Source organism: Rhinolophus sinicus, chromosome 4, assembly GCF_057876585.1.
Source record: "Rhinolophus sinicus isolate RSI-liver-muscle chromosome 4, RSI-T2T, whole genome shotgun sequence".
Lineage (NCBI taxonomy): Eukaryota > Metazoa > Chordata > Mammalia > Chiroptera > Rhinolophidae > Rhinolophus > Rhinolophus sinicus.
The window spans coordinates 8,057,221-8,075,987 of record NC_142504.1 but is presented as its reverse complement, the minus strand read 5'-3'; the positions used below and the strand labels follow the sequence as shown (position 1 = coordinate 8,075,987).

At 45.0% G+C, this 18,767-nt stretch overlaps 1 protein-coding gene and 1 pseudogene across 2 annotated transcripts in view; both read right to left on the bottom strand.

The window, feature by feature from the left end:
* Positions 1-11,941, bottom strand: part of AOAH (acyloxyacyl hydrolase) — a 133,723-nt gene extending 121,782 nt beyond the window's left edge. The window contains exon 1 of one of the 2 annotated variants that reach the window (XM_019726325.3): positions 11,503-11,941. In XM_019726325.3, the coding sequence (XP_019581884.3) occupies positions 11,503-11,629 (127 nt within the window). In that variant the 5' untranslated portion in view covers positions 11,630-11,941. The remainder of the gene's footprint in view (positions 1-11,502) is intronic. The other variant, XM_074341003.2, reaches the window with a different exon arrangement.
* LOC141573100 (proteasome maturation protein pseudogene) lies at positions 1,393-5,600 on the bottom strand (annotated as a pseudogene).
* Positions 11,942-18,767: the final 6,826 nt, after the last annotated feature.

Below are 18,767 nucleotides of genomic sequence, written 5' to 3'. Positions count from 1 at the left end.
TAAATACATAAAATATATTTAATACATGTGAATATTTTCAACATTTATAATATACTTTTGCAGCCTGATTTATGTCTTTGCTAATCAGCTGTTAAGTGGAGTTAAATAAATGTTAAAATGCAATTGAAAAAAATTATAAATAATTATATTGCGGTGTGACAGGATGCAATGCGGTATAGTTGAAAAGGGGGAGGCTTTGAAATAAAAACACAAGAAAACAAACTTGGGTTCCAGTCCCTTATAATGGTATGACTTTGAATATGTCACCTACCCTTCTGGAACTTCATTTTTAAGAGTTTAGAGTTACAGCATAAATCCCTTGAGGGCAGGAATGGGGTCTTACTACCTCTAAATTAGAGAGCCTGGCACACGGTTTGGAGTAGGGGGACAAGAGGTGTTTGCCGACTTGAGGCGCGCCGCCTGGAGAGCCATCTGAGTGACATTTTGGTTTTCAGTTGCTGGCGGGCTCCCCAGGAGAGGGCTACTGGGTGCACCTGCTGTCGTGTCCTGGCTCAGCCCTGTCACCGACAACAGTGCTTACTCTTTGTTTCAGTCTCATTACAGGACGTGGCTCCCCTTCTCATTCTGGTGTGAGACAACTAGTGCCCTCTCTTGAGCCAAATCACAGATTCTGTAGCAAATAGTCCCCCATGATGCTCAGGGTCAAAGAGGAACGCGGTGGGGGCTGGGTTGAGCTCTTGCACAGCGAGCACTTTATATGGCGTCTTATCCATGAGTTGCAAGCATTAGACCCCCCGGAGTGGACTTGAAGCCCCGGGGGGGGGGGGGGGGGGATTTGAACATAAACGTTCAGACCTGGCGCAGACACCAAGTGAGCAGAGTCCACTGTGACTTGTGCCTGAAACCTAGCCTGTGGCTTTTCTGATTTTACACACCTTCTTAAAGATGGTGGAAAAAACATTCCTTCAGACCTGGCTGAATGCAGTTTTCAATTATCAGAACATTTTTCAACATGCACCTTCAAAGGAAAGAAGCAAATGACAAATGCACTGGGTGATTTAAGTGACTGAGGTAGAATAGGAGCATTCAGCGTGCACCCTGAATAGTTCTGGACATGTTGTGAGGCAAGATAAATATTTTTCACATGAATAAGGTCAGGGAGCGTCTTGGTGTGAATATAGACTTGATGGCATTTTCTTGTTCACATAAAATGACGAAGCAGCACACAAGGGTAATTGTGGATTGTTGTGATGCCTCAGCTTCCCCTAAGTGACCAATCTTTGAGACAACAAATATTGGAGAGACCAGCAATAAGCAAACATTACTCCACTCAGAAGAGTCCCATACTCTGTGGTGAACTCATCTGAGCCCACCCTGCCCCCCACCCAACCACAAAGGCTCTGATTTTCACTGTGTGTTTTTTTTTTTTTTTACTGTGAAGACTGGAGACTCAAATACTGATAATTTTTATATTCAAAATTAAATTTATGAACTATCCAGAAAATTTTGAACTGGAATCTGAGGATAGTTTTATAATATTCACTCACAATGATTTCTTAAAGACATAGGCTATTGTTTTAATATAAATCCGGAGTTTTAAAATCATCTCTAGTGTTTTCAACTGTCTCATGGCTATAAACCAAGACCAAATGATTTCAAAGGATCAGATATTATTTAGGCAACATTTCTCATGTGTCAGTACTTCTAATGTTGTGTACATAAAATTGCAGTAAAAAGAGGGCTATAAACAAAATGTAGCCCTTCTGTTTTCATGGACAGCACACTCCATGACAGTAAACCGAGTTTACATTCCACCATCAAGTGTGGTTCTCCCATTAGTTCACGTTGTGACGAGTCATTAAGAATATCCCCAAATCCAACGGTCTCATCATTACCTCTCAAAATATCCAGTGAAAGGTTTGAAGTTGGAAGAAATGGAAGATGCTGCACTTGCTGCACTGCCTTGAATTCCGTTTGCAGCTTTAGTGGAGCAAACACACCCGGCATGTTTCTCAGTGTGGAAAAATTCATTTTATCTTGGTTGAGCTGGAAATTTTTTTCTGATAATTCAAGAGGATGACTGGGCAAAAGTTCATTTTTCACACAGGAAAAAACATTTCGAAGAAGATCATTACTTTCAAAAGGTCCTTTTGCTGAAAGTTCAGCTAAAGGAATACTGTCCTTTTGCTGAGATCCAAGTTCTCTGGCTTTCATTTTCAACTCGCCCTGCGAACTACCTGTCCACTGTGTGCTGTTTCTGCCACTCCCTTCCTTTGCCTGGTCATTCGCGGTCTTCCACAAACTCCAGTGATACCTCACCTTTCCCCCAATCAGAATTCATGGCCTCCCCCTCTCCAGTGCCCCAGAGCTTCATGCTCATTACATAGCACTGGTATTAAATGCTACTCTGACCTTCTCTTCCCCCAGACATCACCCTCCTGGAGGGCACAGTCAATGACTTATTCATCCACTCCAGGGCTTAGCGTCACACTGGGTACAGGAGCTCAGCACACATTCACTGAATGGATGAGTGAGAGATAGATAACAGTCCTGGGAAACACTATTCCTAGGGAGAATGGGGCCACCTCTTTATGGAGACATGCACGGGGAAAAAAACCAATGGAAGGCTTGATGCATTGCTAGGAGAATCCTGCCTGTGGGTGTCTTTTTCCTCTCATTGAGGCAAAAGGCACAGACGGATATGTTGTCCAGACATCAGAGGAGTCTTCCAAGACTGGCTTTAACAAAGAACGCATGCTTTCAACCTAGAGCTCCTGAGAATTTGTCCTAGGCAAGAAACTGTGCTAGGCTTTGAAGGATGCCAGATGAACAGAATATGGTCCCTCTTCATAGGGAGCTCACAATATAGTTCACAAATTTACACAAAGTGGATGGTAAATACCAAACACCAGTCAAATGTTAGGTGAGATGTAACTTTGGCAGAGCAAATGGGAGCAAAGGTGTTCCCAGGAGACAAACAAGACTGGTGACCTGAAAGAATATGGTTATCTGTCACCACGTTTTCCACAATTTAATTAGGAGCAAATTTTCTTTCTCATTGGTACCTAAAATAACAACTTCTTATAATCCGTGGTGTAACGGACTTGGTGAGGTGCAGGAATTGCAAAACCACAGCTGGTTCAGTGTAACAGGAGTATACGTGAACATAAAGCATCAGGGAACTCTTCTTGGAATTGTCCTCGAGGAGCCTCGATTCTCGGGGGCGCCAGTGAGCACAAACCTTGCACACGATTTCCTTTCCCTGAAAATACAACTCCAGCGCGAGTTATGTATTTGTTGTCATCCACGGCTTGGAAGGATGACTGCAAAGAGTGTTGTACTGCTCAGGACCAACCTGAACTTTGTACTCACGGATGTAGGCTTTTCTTTTACTCAGAGGGCTCCCATCAAGGGCCCTTCTGACTTTGCTGGCGCCTTAGCAACGCTGGCTAAAACTGGAGATCATTCGAAAAATAAAAAGGAGCAAAAAAGAAAAAAGAGTCAGCTGTCTCTGAAGATTGGGTGAATCTTGGTGCTGTCGTCATTCTCATCACTCTGCCTAGTGAAGAATTAGGATCAAAAGGACCCTGCACAAAAGCAGGTGATGGAGTGTGAACTATGGAAGCGCTCAGGTTGGGCTCAGCTTTGATTTGTGTTCTGCTCCCTTGTACATCTCCGCCCATTTCCAGTGGGCTCGACTCCACTTCCAAGTGGATTGTTCATTTAGGGTTGACAGTACTGAGTCCTTCAGCAGCAAGAATGGAGAAATGGACTTAGCTGTAGTTTTTAATAAGAAGCTTCACTGTCTTAACAAGCTAAAGAATGTTTTCCCTTAGAGAGACGCATGGATAGAAGACCATGAGCAGATTTGGGGTCTATTGTGGAGGATGACCCGATAGGATTTATTTATTTAATTTCCCCCATTACAGACTATTCTCTGGCTGCTAATAAAGGGTTTGGCTCTGCTACAGTGAGTTTGTCCAAACTACTGTCATTTAGGAAGTGATGACCGTGGGTAAGAGCTATGCTTTTTGCTCAGTGGTCACCATCGGAAATCTCACATATGGAAAATCTCTTCTCACCTGGCACCTGAAATTAATGAGTATAATAGAAACAGACACTCCTGGTATTGTAGCAAAAGAAGCAAATGGGCCCGAATAAAAACTCTTGCCACAAGGATCTGCTTCTGGACACACACCTCAGATAGACGGCACGGAATCCTTTGGAAATGAAACAGAACTCTTAAAACGCTAATTATAATCCTATCTGTGCTGGCTGGAAATGCAGCCAACTGCAGAGAACAGTCCATTAGATCTGCCATTTGTCTGAAGTCCACACTTCATTGAAAAGCCTTGAAAGCACCTGGCAGTTGCAAGAGCCAGGGTCCGTGTGACTACATTTCCTTTTTGACCCTAAGCAGGAGCCTAAGCAATTCATCACATAGCTGGAGTGTGCCCAACAGTTTTCAAAGTGTTTTGCAGACATTATCATCTCATTCAAACTTCACAACGGTGTAAAAATTATTGCTCTCATTTTACAGACCAGCAAATGGAGGCTGTAAGAGGCTGGGTGCCTGGCCAAGCATGCAGCTTGTAAGCATGGGATCTGGGGCTGAACACAGCATGTATTGAGCGAGTCCCCTCTAGATGCCAGTACTGTGCTGGGCTGTGAGCACATGCCAAGAACAAACTGGTATGGTTCCTGCCCTCTTAGAGAGTAGGCAAAGGTGTTCATCAACGAGTAAACAAATGTACAATTATAAATAATTTTAGGTGCTATGTGGAAAAGGAACAGGATGAAATGAGTAACAGGGTAATGGGATGAGGGTGGTATAAACCTTCTTCACTAAGCTGATAGAGACGGCTTCTCAGAGGAACACACAAAAAAGTGCCTGATAAACTGGAAAGGAGGAAGCAGAGTGAGGAGGAGCTGGGGAAGGCTTGGCAGGGACAGAGATCTGGTACCCACTTGATGGCAATGAACCTGGAGCCAGAACCCCACGGTGGGAGATGAGGCTCAGGGATACACAGAGGCCAGGTCTATGGGCTTTGTCGAGGACAAAAGAGGTAGGATTTGTCCTGAGAGCAATGGGAAATCATGGGTGGCTTTGTGGAGGGGGCTGCTTTGATCTGATCTGTGTCTTTAAAATATCGTGTCATGGGAGGAAAAATCTTAGGGGCAAAGGTGGGAGCAGAGAGATGAATTAAGAGACGATTTTGGTCCTGGAGAGGGATGGTGGTGGATTGGATAGAGAAATAAGTGGCGGTGGGGATGGAGGAAAATGGACAGATTTGGGATCTGCTGTGGAGGGTGACCCGGTAGGATTTATAAATGAGTCGATGAGAAGACGTGTGAAGGCAAGTGAGAATCAAAGCTGACTCCTTTGATTCTGCTTTGGTCCCTGGGGAGGCGTAGCACAGGTTCTGGAGCCATATCACGCCTGGATCTGGATCCTGCCTCTCAACTGGAACAGCGTGAGTTTGTCAAGTATGTCCCCTCAAACCACTCTCCCCACTGCCTCTCCACAGGCACCTAAATTCGTTCCCCTCAGATTTCCCTGGTTGGGTGGGAGCAGAGGATATGGTTTTATATTTTGTAATTCTAATCAATAACCATTATCCCAAGCCTTGCTTATGTTGCTGAAAAGGAAATAAGAAACAAAGTGTCATGCGGGAGACCCTGCTCGCTGCGCCATTTGTCACGCGGGAGACCCTGCTCGCTGCGCCATTTGTCGTGCGGGGCGGCCTGTGGGGTCTCTGCTCCCGCTCCCCACATAAGAACGCAGGATATGGTGAGGCCGAAAAGGAACACCCACGGAGCCATAGGTAGGGGAGTCATACCACTATATTCTCTCTGGCAGCACTATACTCTCACTGGAGGCTGGATCCACACTGTTCGCAAACCGCCATCCGCGCTTGCCAGCCCAGCCGCCATCTTCTTGCTAGCTCCCATTCTTCCTCTCTCTTCCTTCTTCTCTGCTAGCGTAGCCACAGCAGTTATATTAGTGGCCAATGGCTCACTAACACCGTTACAGCTGACAGCCAACTAGCCACAGCTGATGGCCATGCAATCACAGTTGATGGCCATTTACTACCTGAGCCAACACCTTTCTATGTGAGGCCGAGAGCCTGGAAACTGCTTTCTGGGGCTCTGTCCCCACACAAAGGTATGAAAATCATCACCTAAAATTATCCTCCTGCCAACACTGTTCCCCTAAGTTATTGGTCGCTAAGCCAGAGATGGTAGCACACAGCCCAGGTAGCAATGTGGTACCTTTACCCTTTCTTTTGGCACGGAGCAGGCATTTCACGAGTGCTACTTTTTCTCCCATCTGCTGAAGCCACCTTAGGGCAACCACATATTCTCCATAAACTCTTTTAAAAATAGGAACTCAGAAACTCATCCTTGAAAAAACATGTTGTAACATCAACAATGTTTTTACTTTTCAATGGTTGAGTTTTTTCTTGTTACTGCAGATATTTTCACTCCATTTGGAAAGATTAGGCTCTGTGGCTTCACCGAACAACCACCTGGAACATCATTTTTATGAGAAAATGCTCAGTGAGTTCCAAACAGCCAACTCTCCCAATAACATGGGCAATGAGAGAGGCACTGCGTTGGGCAATTACCAGTAAGAACCGGGCGGAGGGCATTCCAGGGTGAATGGAGGCCAAGTAAGGGGAGTGAGAGTAAATTAGCAAACTGTGTTGAGAGATGCAGGGCCATCGGCTTGGCTGGTTTAGAAATAATAAAAAATGAAAAACAAAGAAATGGAAGGGAAGAAACCAGTAGCCGTTCCATCCTGTTATTCATTTAACACATTCTTATTAGCACCTACATGGGCTTAGAAGCTTGAGGATACACAGGTGAATAAGGGAAGTCACAGACCAGCAGGGAAGACTGGTGGCTGGAAAAACAGTCCAGTCATTGCAACCTGGAAGTGGTAGAGGGGCCTGTCGGTGCTTTGAGAGCACAGAGGAGGAAGAAACGAATTCTGTCTTGGGTAACCAGTGAGTTTCCTGGAGGAGCTGAGTGTTGAGGAATAGGAGGACCCCATTTAACAGGAAAAGGCAGGAAAGGCCTTTAGGAAGAGATCAGTAGCATTTTTTTAAAGACTTGCAGGTGAGAAAGAAGAGTTGGCTGAGGCTAGAGCCCAGGAACCATAGGAAAGTACGAGTGAGAGAGGTAGGAAGAGGCAGATGGTGAAGAGCCTTGCAGGTCAGACGTCAGAGCACAGGCTCCATGCCATGGTCTAGAACGTAGACCAAGGGTTTTCACACGTTTTCCTCTGCATTCCCTAAAAGAAATTGGAAAAACTATGTACCCCTGCCACATTTTAATGGAAGTTAAAATATTATTAATGGATATCAATTTAAATAGTTGCAAATGGTATAATTTTAGGCAGATCGTAAATATTACAATAGAAATAATACATTAATCTTCTATATGTATCCAAAGAAATCTAAATACTGTAGTGATTCATACTTACTCTCATCCACGTAAAAAATATTTGATGAAACACTTCTTTCACAGTGAGAAATTTATGTTGACAATTCCTCTCCTTGAATTCATATTTCAATAAAAAGTCTACTTCCAGTGACTCTGAAGGCATCTTATATATTTAACCAAACAGGAATGAGGGGGGGAAAAGTGTTGTGTTTTTTTCCCAAATCTTTTGAAAGGCTTCCTGAGCACTAAATAGTGCTTTAAAAAAAACAACCCATAGCTCAGTGAATTAATTTAAATGTCAATGACTTAGAAACATAAGAATTACTTTTTCCCTAAATCATCCATGTAAAGAAAATGATGTTTTGCAAAAATAAACATGGCTCATTATTGATTCTGTAACATTTAAAAGGTGGCAGAAAGAGCCACTGCTGTTCAAGCACAATAGAATCTGTGTTTACTTAGTGATCACATGGGATGTATATAGTTCAGTGCCAACAAATTACAGTAAATTGCAAAAGAGGCCCCTGGGGCTTTGCAGAGCTTAGTTCTGATATTGAAGGATGTTCAAGACCATGTCCTAGAGGCCCACACTCTGTTCCCACTGCAAGGCTCCCCTTGGGACAGGAGCTGGGCTGTGTGTGACGGGGATGTTGACTCCATCACTCAGTAACTTCTGCGGTGGCCCCTTTTGGGGTGTCTCTCCAGTCATAACACTCCTCACCTCCTTCTTGGAGAGCTGTCCCCTCACCCCATGACCCTGGTAGCCACATCTCTATTCTGAGGTCTCCTCACTCCCAGCTACTTCTTAGTTAGTGGCCTAAAGACTGAGCCCTGATTCTCTCTCCTGGGAAGTTGGATTGGCAATTGGAAGGAGAGTCCATCTCTGTGTGGGGTGAACTATTACATGTAAACTCTGGATGGTGGGAGCCTATAGTTGTTGGCCAAAGGGCCGAGAGCAGTAAAACCAGCTGGTCTGTAGGGACAGAGATGGAAGTCAGAAGAGACAATTCTCTAAGTCCCTGGCAGCCATTATTTTTTGGCTCTTGGCTCATTTCTTAGGACTTGATTGTGTTTTTCTGCCTTTTGGTCCTAAAATTAATTTCTGGGATTCTCATAAAAAAGTTTACTTTTTTTTCTTGTCTTTTTTTTCTTTTTTATTTTTTATCCTTAGTCTATTTCAAGTTTATTCCTGTTCCTTGCAATCCTAGGAGTTATACCCTGCTGACCAAAATGGTGGTGAGTGACTCAATGTCTAAGAAACAAGATAAGAGAATGGGCATAAGACAATAGCAAGACAATAGTGGCAACAATTTTTAAAAATGCAGGATTTACATATGATACAAAAATAATAAGAGACAAAAGAAAAAAATGGATAAACTGGACTTCATAAATATGTAAAACACAGCAGAATAATTCATGATAGCTAAGAGGTGTAAACAAGCGGTCATCATTAATAAATAGACAAACAATATGGGGCACATGCACACAGGATGTGTTGCTGCTGAGGCTCACATCTGGGTCCCTCTCCAGGCATTGCCTCCACCAAAGGGGGTGCTCCCCCTAGAGTTCACTTTATACCCAGTGACTGTTCAATGTGGGGGTTCCAAGGCCTGGACCCACCTCAGGACAACTCTAAGGAGCCACTTCAGCTGTAGAGCTTTCCATGGGATTGGCTGAAGCTTTTTTTCATGGCTGTAGCACAGCCTGCCTTCTCCTGCCCACTCCTGTTGCCTTCATTTCCTGTTGCCTTAATTTCCTGTTGCCTTCATTCCCTGTTTTCCTCAAGAGCAGTCCTCAGTAAACTCCCCTATACACACATTTCTGAGTCTGTTTCCCCAAGGAACCACCTTCCAACAATAAGACCCCAAGTCGGACCGCCCGCAGCAGCTGTCTCAGCACATAGCCAGGCTCAGTAAGTGTTGATGACACTGAGAACTCCTTTTGCACCCAACTTTCTTGTTATGACAACAGGGGATAAGTCATACAGGCAGAGTTAGCCAGAAGCTGTGAGCTGGCACGGAAGTGGGTGCCAAATCATCATCAAACCTAATCAGCAGCAGACTCTCTGAGCTCTTGGGCCCTGGAGTATTTGTATGGGCAACCAAAGTGAACTTGTGTGGCCAATCGAGATGGCCACAGATGCCCTGCACTCGCCATCAAAAGAAGGCATCAATGTCAGCTCCCCTTGAGTCTGAATGGAGGGACCTGTGCCTGCTTTGACCAATAGAAGACGGAGGAAGTGATGCTGTGCCAGTTTCCAGACCCAATCCTTGAGAGACTGGCAGTTTCTAGTTCCTGTCTTTTGGAACTCTCTCTCTGGAATGCCTGAGCTGCCATGTCCTGCCATCCTGAGACTGCCCCACTGAAGAGGCCAAGTGTAAAAGCTCTGACAGACATTTCCAGCTGAGCGAACCTTCTATCATCATCTCCCTTCAACAATGTGCCAGACACGTGAGTGAGGCTGTCTTGGATCATTCCAGACCCATCAGTTTGCCATCTGAATACTGTCTAGTGACCTCAGTCAATCCTACGTGGAACAGAGGCATCACTAGCCAGGCTCTGAAAAATTCTTGACCCACAGATTGTGCTATAACAAAATGGTTATTATAAAATTTGTTATGCAGTAATACACAACCAGAGAATCCCCTCAACGCCTCCTTTGAATTCTCTCTGCCTTGTTGGGAATGGGGCAGGGAAGGGAATGTGTGTCTCATGTCTGCTTTATAGCGATGGATGCCCAACGTCTCAGGCAACCTGCCGAAATCTAAACATTTAACTTGTAACCATCCTAGAAGTAGAACTTACTTCACTTAAGGCTTCATCAAGTGTATTTCCATTGGACAGGTTTTAGGGTTTTGTTTTGAGAAAATGTAATGGGGGTAAATAATTATTTGACAACAGCAAATAGTGGGTGAGAATGACCGCCCAGGCATGGTTCCAAGGGGGCCACAGACCTCTGCTTCCAGGCCTGTGGGGAATAGGTTTGCAGGGAATCTGGGTCTGAAGGTTTCAGTGTAGAAGGAGACTGGCATTACATATATAATGACCCGAGGGCATGTTATTTTCAGGAAATAGGACAGATTTAGATATTTTTCTGCACTGTCTCCAGAAATAATTCATAAGTGTCAGAATTCATAAGTGTCTAGACACATCTAGAGTTTCCATTTGTAGCTATGGAGTCCATACTTGCACTTTGGGTTCTTTTTCTAAGTAGCTCACTGAATAACTGCTCGTCAAGGAGTTCTGAGGATCTCCTTAGCTCCATGGACTGAACCATTGAAATGCCTACCACTGTTCTGGAAGCTCTAGGTACAATATGGATATCAAAGGTCTTACCCTACTTTTACTCCTCATCAAAAATACCCACACAAAAAAAAAAATAATGAAAAAAAAATAAACAACATGGAAATAAAATACTTCAAAAGATAAGTGAAGGAGTCGTTCAGTGTTCAATGTTCCCAGGTGACTATCCTATTGTTGCCAGCTCTGAACTCCCTGAGAGAAAGAAGGAAACTGAGATTGTTGAATCCTTAGAGTGTGCAACTACCATAAATTTATATGCATGGCTTTGATTCTCATAGCACCCCTGTGAGGTGGGTATTACTAGTCCCATTTCATTAGTAAGAACCTAGAGTCATGGGAGGGTTAAGTCACTTGCACAAGGTTTCACAGACAGTGAGGGATGAGGCAGTGGGGTGGGGGTGGGGGGACAGCGATTCAGACTCAGGTGTGTCTGTCTGCGTTCAAAGTCCATCTTCTTTCCACGGTGTGACGCTGCCTACTGTCCTTCTGAAAAGGGGTGAGAATTTCAGACTTTTAGAGTTGCCTCCCAACGGGAAAACAAATTCCAATCACCAATGAGGTGGAAGTCTTTTGTGACTAATTTAAACTAGCAACTGTATGGAGTACGTCTACGCACACACACGTGCTTGTAATGTGAATGCTGACTCTAAGTCTCAAAATTTTTCTGTCAGTGATGTTATTGGCACTTGGAACCTTACAGCTATTGATGTCATTAAACAGTTGATTTTCTGTGCAAGCAAAGTATATGGTCATATTGTTACATAAAAAATGTGCAAAATATTTACATACCTACACAGATGTGGCCATTGGCGTGTCTGGTGCCAGGTCGGTCATCGTGGGCTGGCGAGGCTGAGGTGTGAAAGGGCAGAAGAACGAAGAGAGAAGCCACCCAAAGGACTTTCCAGAGGGACTTCATCCTGGAGCTCTGTGCCAGGAGAGACCAGCCGGGCTACAGAAGCTGCTGAGTAAACGAGGCTGAAGTGGGGGCCGGCAAGTCAATCAGTGTCCCTCCCCTTCTATTCCGTCCTCTGACACTCACACACGAAGGTCGCAGACAAACTTTTCAGTAAGTACGACGGAAATAAAGACACACGCAAACATAGACGCATTCGTCACTGCTGCAGAACCCCGAGAGAGGTTCTGGGAAGAGCTACAGGGTGTCCCTGCTGGGCAGTTGTTCTGAGCTAAAAGCTGCAGGAAGAGGAAAACCCCAAGCTGCAGTGGTGGCGGCAACCGGCAGTGATGTGCTTGCCAGCAGAAGCCAGCGGCGGCCGTGAACTTCAGGAGCCTGAGATCTGCTGGTTAGGAGGCCCTTCCCCTTTCAGTCTTGCAAAACAAAACAAAACTAAAACTAAAACTGAAACACACACACACACACACACACACACACACACACACACACACACACCCCTGTAACAAATGGTTCAGCAGCACCCACAAATTGTAGAAATTGTAATTCGTCATATTCAGGAGTTATTTCGTTTTGCTCTCAACAGCTGGATACAGTGAGGCTGGGTTCCTTATTTTGTTGCTAAAGAATATTCTGGTTAAGTAGTGATTTTCCTCTAAAGAAATTGGATTATTCTTCAAAGGGTCCAATTTTCTCAAGGCCTTTCATGTGTGGTACAGAAAGTGAGCAATACAGTCGCAAGCAGTCAGCATGGCTGGGTCTTAAACCTAAGAAGAAAAAACTGTTCCAGGTTAACCAATTCATGTTTCCTTGGCTGTGTGTGATGCAGCTCTTTGCTTCAGAATTTCAGAGTGTGTTTGCATTCCCCACCTGGGGGTGATTTGTTAATTTTTAAGGGACTGATTTTCTGTTTTGAAGATGAGAACTTAATGCTGTTTTTCTGGAGGAAAAAAAAAAAAGGAACCAGATCAGTGAAAGAAGAAAGACATATAATCTAAGTGCTTTGTTTTCTAAAACAGGATACAGTAAAGGCAGATGCCATTCTCAGACAAGATAAAGGGACTGGACCAAAGTACCACAATCTAGATAAGCAGGAGATCATGCAATTTGTATTCTCCCTGTTGGGGCTCTGAAGGAAGCTTATGATAAACTTTATGAAATACCAGGAAAGCTATCAAACTTGGTAGAGGCTCCTCCCCTCCCCTTTTCCCCCCTCTCCTTCCCCCTCTTCCAACTCCCGCTTTTACTTCAGCGCAGCATTCTAAGTAGCAGGCAGAATTTCAGAGTTGCCTTCTTTCCAGGCTGTAGGAAATACCACGTTTTATTCAAGCATTAACAAATGCCAGTTGGTTAAACCTCTGAATGTGCAGCACAGGTAACACACCCAGAGCGTCTCCTTACTGGTAACCCCAGCGCAGATTGGGCCAACAGACTCCAGGGATGTCCTGGGTCATCGTGGGCCTGCGGCTTCCTTTGGGACCCTGTGACCAAGGGAAGATCTGGAGGTCACCAGGACTACCGCAGGGGTCAGGCATAGACAAGCCCCCGAGACTTCCTGGGGAAGCACTGGCTACAAAGACAAAAAGACCCAAGTCCAAATAGCACATCCATGGTTGACTTCTGAGTCCTAGACCAGACCAGGGAGGCAAACTTTCCACGCTGCAGTTTGCTCATTTATTTTGGGATAATCACAATATTTGTCTCAGTTGCTGGAAGGATGACAATAGATAATGCATCCAAACCACAAAGCAGTGTGCGTGGCAAGAAGTAAGCTCTGGGGAGTGTCCCAGCAGGAGTGTGATGAAATCTGCACCCAGACTGGCCAGGCTTCGAGAGCATTCTAAGACACCTATGGTAGCTGCAGGCCACGGTGTGGGGAAGCGGCATGGACCAGAAGGGGCCGCGTGGACGGACCGCCTTCGTGTGTTGGCAGCACTCCAGGAGCACAGCCTAGTTGGCTAACTGTAGGTGGGTGAGGGTCTTCAGATGGCTTCCAGAAGAATACCTGGCCTCCCAAGGTCCTCCTGGGGTAGATTTATAGCTACAAGCAGGCCTGGAAAATCTCAGGGGGACAAGAGTTTCTTAGTGAAAGGCTGTATGCAAGTTTTAGGCTCTTGGTTATGTGTGTGTGTGTGTGTGTGTGAGAGAGAGAGAGAGAGAGAGAGAGAGAGAGAGAGAGACTCAGGCGGTTCCACCCACAGCCACCCCAGGGATGGTGAACCTGGACACTCTGTGTGCTCAGGAATCGGGCTGGCCATTGGGCACCACTGACTCACCTGCAGCTCTAAGCAAGTCCCTCCCCGTTTCCAGGGGTGAGATTCCTCAGCTGTAGTGGTATGTCATGGCAGTATGTGGCACATAGTAGGACTTCCATCAATGGAAGCAATTTTCAAGCTTGAAGGGTGGGTTCTTACTGAGCAGGGTCGAAAGAGAAACACGGAAATCAGGAAGTGGTCTTGCCAGCTGCTGCTAACACGAGGGCATGTGCCCATCCGCCACTAGATAAAGCCTCCTTCCTGTCACCAAGGCTGTGGTTTATAACAACTAGTTGGACTGGGTACAATGTCCCTAGATGCCTGCTGTCAGATGCTCCAATTCTGATTTTCTCAAAATCTGCTTTTGAGAATGAGATTTGCTCCTTGGAGCACTTCGTCACTCAGAGAACTCCGATTCAAACCGCTGTCTGTCTCTGTAGGCTGAGGGTTTATCATGCCCTCATGTTATACCCGTGATTCTGGCTTGTTCTGTCTGAATATACCTTCCTAATTATTTTTTGACCTGCCTTGGCCTCAACCATCTCAGTCACAGCAAATTCCTTCATCAGGAAAAAAAAAAAAAAAGCACCTCCTGGGTGACAGGAGGTATTGTAAAAGCTGCTGTTGTCACAAAAGCACCTCTTCTCGTTGGCTTCTTCCTCTTTCTGACACCAAACGTCCCTCTCGTTGCTTCTGGCTTCCAGGATTCTGTACGGTGGTCCTCGGTTCACACCTACCCTCTCCTCCCCAGTTAGTTTATTTATTCTAGCTCTACTCAATCCTCTCTCTGTTCTCTGCTAGGGAAATGGTAAATTAATCCATGACAACGGCGCATGTCGGCTAATTAAAGTTGTTCTGGGCTTAGGGTCGGGGAACTTCCATCTTTATCCTGGCTTCACTACCTACTAGCTGTGTGCCCTAGGCAGGCAGATCCACTTTTCTGGGTATACGTTAATTTACTCATAATATAAAATGGGGTCTGTAATGCCAGTTATTACAGGAAGGTTGTGAGGATTAAAGAGACAACGTGAGGGAAAAAAAACCTAATGGTAAATGTTAGATCAATTTAAAGCTAATGATGAACTAACGTTATCCTTCTCAAATAACATTGGAATTTTAACATGTTTGCTTCGTATATTTTCTGAGGACATTTAAAGGGATTTTCATTTTAATAATGCACATAAGTAGATACAAAGTAGGAAATTGGAAAACCCGAGAGGTGTGACCAATCATGGGTACTCTCACTGGAGGGACGGACGCTTGTAATGTCCAGAGGAAGTGACCACATCCAGGGGAGAGAGTGTGAAGACTCAGGAACCCGTCTTCCAAGAGATACGCTGGTAGCTGCCAGCAGGAAGAGACACACACCAGGAAATCAGCGGACCAGCCTCGATGCATTAAAAGCAGCAATGCATGGCCTGGCAACAGTGCAAAGTGACTCAGACACACAGTAAGACCTGGGTTCCAACACTCCTTTTTCACTCCCCACACGCCCCACCCTCTCTTCCATGCACTTGGAGGTTCCTAAGGGCTTTAGAGTTGCGTTCACACTCATTGGCAGAGAGTAGGAAGCCACTAATAACTACAATTGCCTTTTAAGGAGAGTGGATTCTGTTAAGTAGAATTTCTTTTGTCTGCTGGGCACCTGATGGAAAGTTTGGGGAAAGGAGCTGTGGCAAGTGAATTGCTTTTTATGAGTGAGGCAGATGAATTTGGACAGAATCTGAAGGAAGGGAGGAAGAGCAGAGAAAGGAGAGACAGAGGGAGAAACAGGGATGGATGAGACAATGGGATCTTCCTGGCTAAAGAGCCAAGAAAGGTGCCGGGAGGTTAGGGGGGGAAAGGCCTGAGCTAATAGAAATGTCCAGTGTAGTCTTGTAAATTGTTTGCTGTGTCATGTAAGAGATAATACTTTACCCAGATCTGAACGGGTTTTTGTGGAAATCAGTGAGAACAGTTTTCATGTTTGTATCAGAGCAGGGCAGAGCTAAGAAGGCACAGGTAGAAACAAGTGTGGAGGCAGAGTGACAAGAAGACACACTCAGGGGTCCATAGGTACCGCATTTCCAGGAAAGTAAAATCTAGAGGGACAATCAGCTCTAATGCGTCTTTTGGAGAAAAAATTAATATAAAACCTGGTATCATATATCATCATATCATATCATATTATATTATATAAGATCTGGTATTATATTATGTTGTGTTATGTTATGTCATGTTATGTTATATTATATTACATTATATTAACCTGGTCTTATATTACATGAGACCTGGTCTTATACTGTAGTAAAATAATACCAGGTCTTGTATTAATTTTTGCTCTGAAAGACACATTAGAGCTGATTATCCAGCTAGGTCTTATTTTCGGGGAAACATGGTATCTTAAGGGGGGCTTTGGACTCCCATATGCTATAAACTGGGGAGAAGGTGGCTTAAACTACTTTTACCTAGATCTCCAAAGTGTAGAGTTAAGTTTGAATACACATAACAGAATAAAATAAAATAAGCATAGCTGAAATAAGCTTGAGGCTCATTCATTTCTTCTTTCATTTACTTTTAAACAAAAGAAGTGTGATGTTCAGCAGTTCAAGTCTGGTGTGGAAGTCCCATGGTGTCTTCAGGGACCTAACCTCCTAATATTTTGTCCCACTAACCTAGAACTGACTTAGAGCTTTACGATCAGCTAAAGGTCTAAAATGGCTGCTACAGCTCCAGCCATCATGCTTATGTCCCAGGCTCATAGTAGAAGAAAGAAGAAGGCTAGTGGAGCTCACATCTTCCCTTATTAGAAGCTTCTTTCCAAATCTCCTCCAATACTCTGGTTACATCTCATTGGCCATACCTGGCTACAAAGGATGCTGAGAAATTGAGTCCTATAACCACTCTTAACTCCAAGGGAAGCTGGTCTTTATTCTGTTGGCAAAGTGCTCAGCTAATAATCAGAGTTCTAAGTAGAAGGAGAACTAGAATGTTGGGCAGCAATTGTTAACATGTATGTTATACATACATACATGTGAATATTGTTTCTTTCTGAATTGACTGTGTTTGATTACCTTGCAATATGAATTTCTGGAAGGTGGAATGGGCACACTGGCCTGTCCTATTCTTCCCGATGGGGTTTTCTTTGAATGTGGTGCAGATACATGCTCCCTAAAGGCACTTTTCCCTCCATTCCTGTCCTGGGGAGCTCATGGAAACCCAAGTTGACAAAAATTCTCATGAAAATCACAGAGACCGAGATGACAGGGGCTAAACTGTGGCCAGGGTACTATCATGAATAGGCCCCTGCCTTACTGGGGAATTGGCTATGTTTAAAATATATACGGATTAGTGACATCTCTTCTGGAGATCCGTTCATGGAGGAAGCCTAAGAAAAATGCACTAAGCCTCTCGTGAAATGTGAACAAAATGCTAAAAGCAGCTTCAAGGTGCCTATGGATCACGTGGATGGAGCGGGATAGTGCAGCTGAGAGGACCCTCCAATTATATGGCCAATTAGCGCGGCCACGGCCGGGTGGTCTGACTGGTGAACCAGCTACATGAGAGGCAAGCCTGAGAACTTGCCTCGGCCTGACTGGGGCTGGTTCTTTTACTGCACTGGTCCCAACGCACACTGTAAGCTCAGAGCAGCATTGCAGGCTGCTTCAGAATTCCTACATCAGGGCCTATGGTCTCCCCCCATCTTCCAAGTCATTGTATCCGGCTTTAGTGAACAGACAGCATAAGCGGGGAGGAGAGGACCACGGAATCGCTTCGCACGGTCCCTGGCACAGAGCAGGTGCTGGAAAGGCTGCACCCAAATCCACGTCCAAACTCCTGCCAGTGTTTGTAGTGGGAGGATGATGGGAGGGAGAGAGGGTGTGATGAATATACTTTATAGACATGGGCAAATAAATAACCAGAACACATATATCCCTAAATGACCTTAGGTTAAGACATGCTTCACCTTTAGAGAAAGAGAAAGAGATGGAGAGTAAATTAAAGATAAAATGAAAGCTGAAGAAATATAGCGATCTTAGTCAAAAACACAACAGGTCATATCGCCTGTTGCTTACACCCCCGCCCCCCAAAGTTCCCCATGGCCCACCAAAGAAAGAGTGAAATCCTCGAAAGGCTCACAGGGCAGCTCGACGCCGGAGCCTGCTCAAGTCACGTTTCTAATCTCTTCCACGTGCCCTGTATTCTGGTGACACCCAGTTACCAGTGACGTCCCCAGACATTCCCAACTGTTCATGCCTCTTTCATTGCACAAGCTTTCCCTCTTTCGGAAGGTCATCCTCCTTATCTTCCAGAACAGTTCTCCCTTCCCTTCAAGGCCACCTCTTCTCAGAAGGCTTCCCTGGTCCTAGCCAAGCAGAAGTGCTGGCTGCATCCTCGGTTCTTCCAGGACACGCCAGGCCTCCATGAGCCCTTGACACCCCGCAACGGCCGCCAGTGGCCAGAGGGCAGCATATGTAGCTCCATCACCTCAGGACAAGCTCCTGATTCCTGGCAGTTACTCAATAAATATTCACGGGGAAAAAGGGAGAGCAAGCAAAAAGAGAAAATACGTTAGCTATTATAGCAGTACCATGGAGTAGGTGAGGACATTTTTTGGAATGGTCTCAGGAGTATTATGGAAAAAGAAAGTGTTAAAGGCAGGGCATTTGAAGTTGAGAACTAAATCCTATTGAAAAGGCAGGTCAGCAAAGCATGGAATAAGGGCCGAGCGTCCGAGTTAGGATTTGAAAGGCAGCCCCACAACTGGGTAGAGAAACCAAGAAGCGAAAGTGTTATGCTGTCAGGGAGTAAAGTCTAGAGTCGTGCAATTTCCTCCCGGTTTGTCACGGATTTTGTAATAAGATGGCAAAATTCATTCCCCTAAAGACCGTGGACCTGAGCCAGCCTGG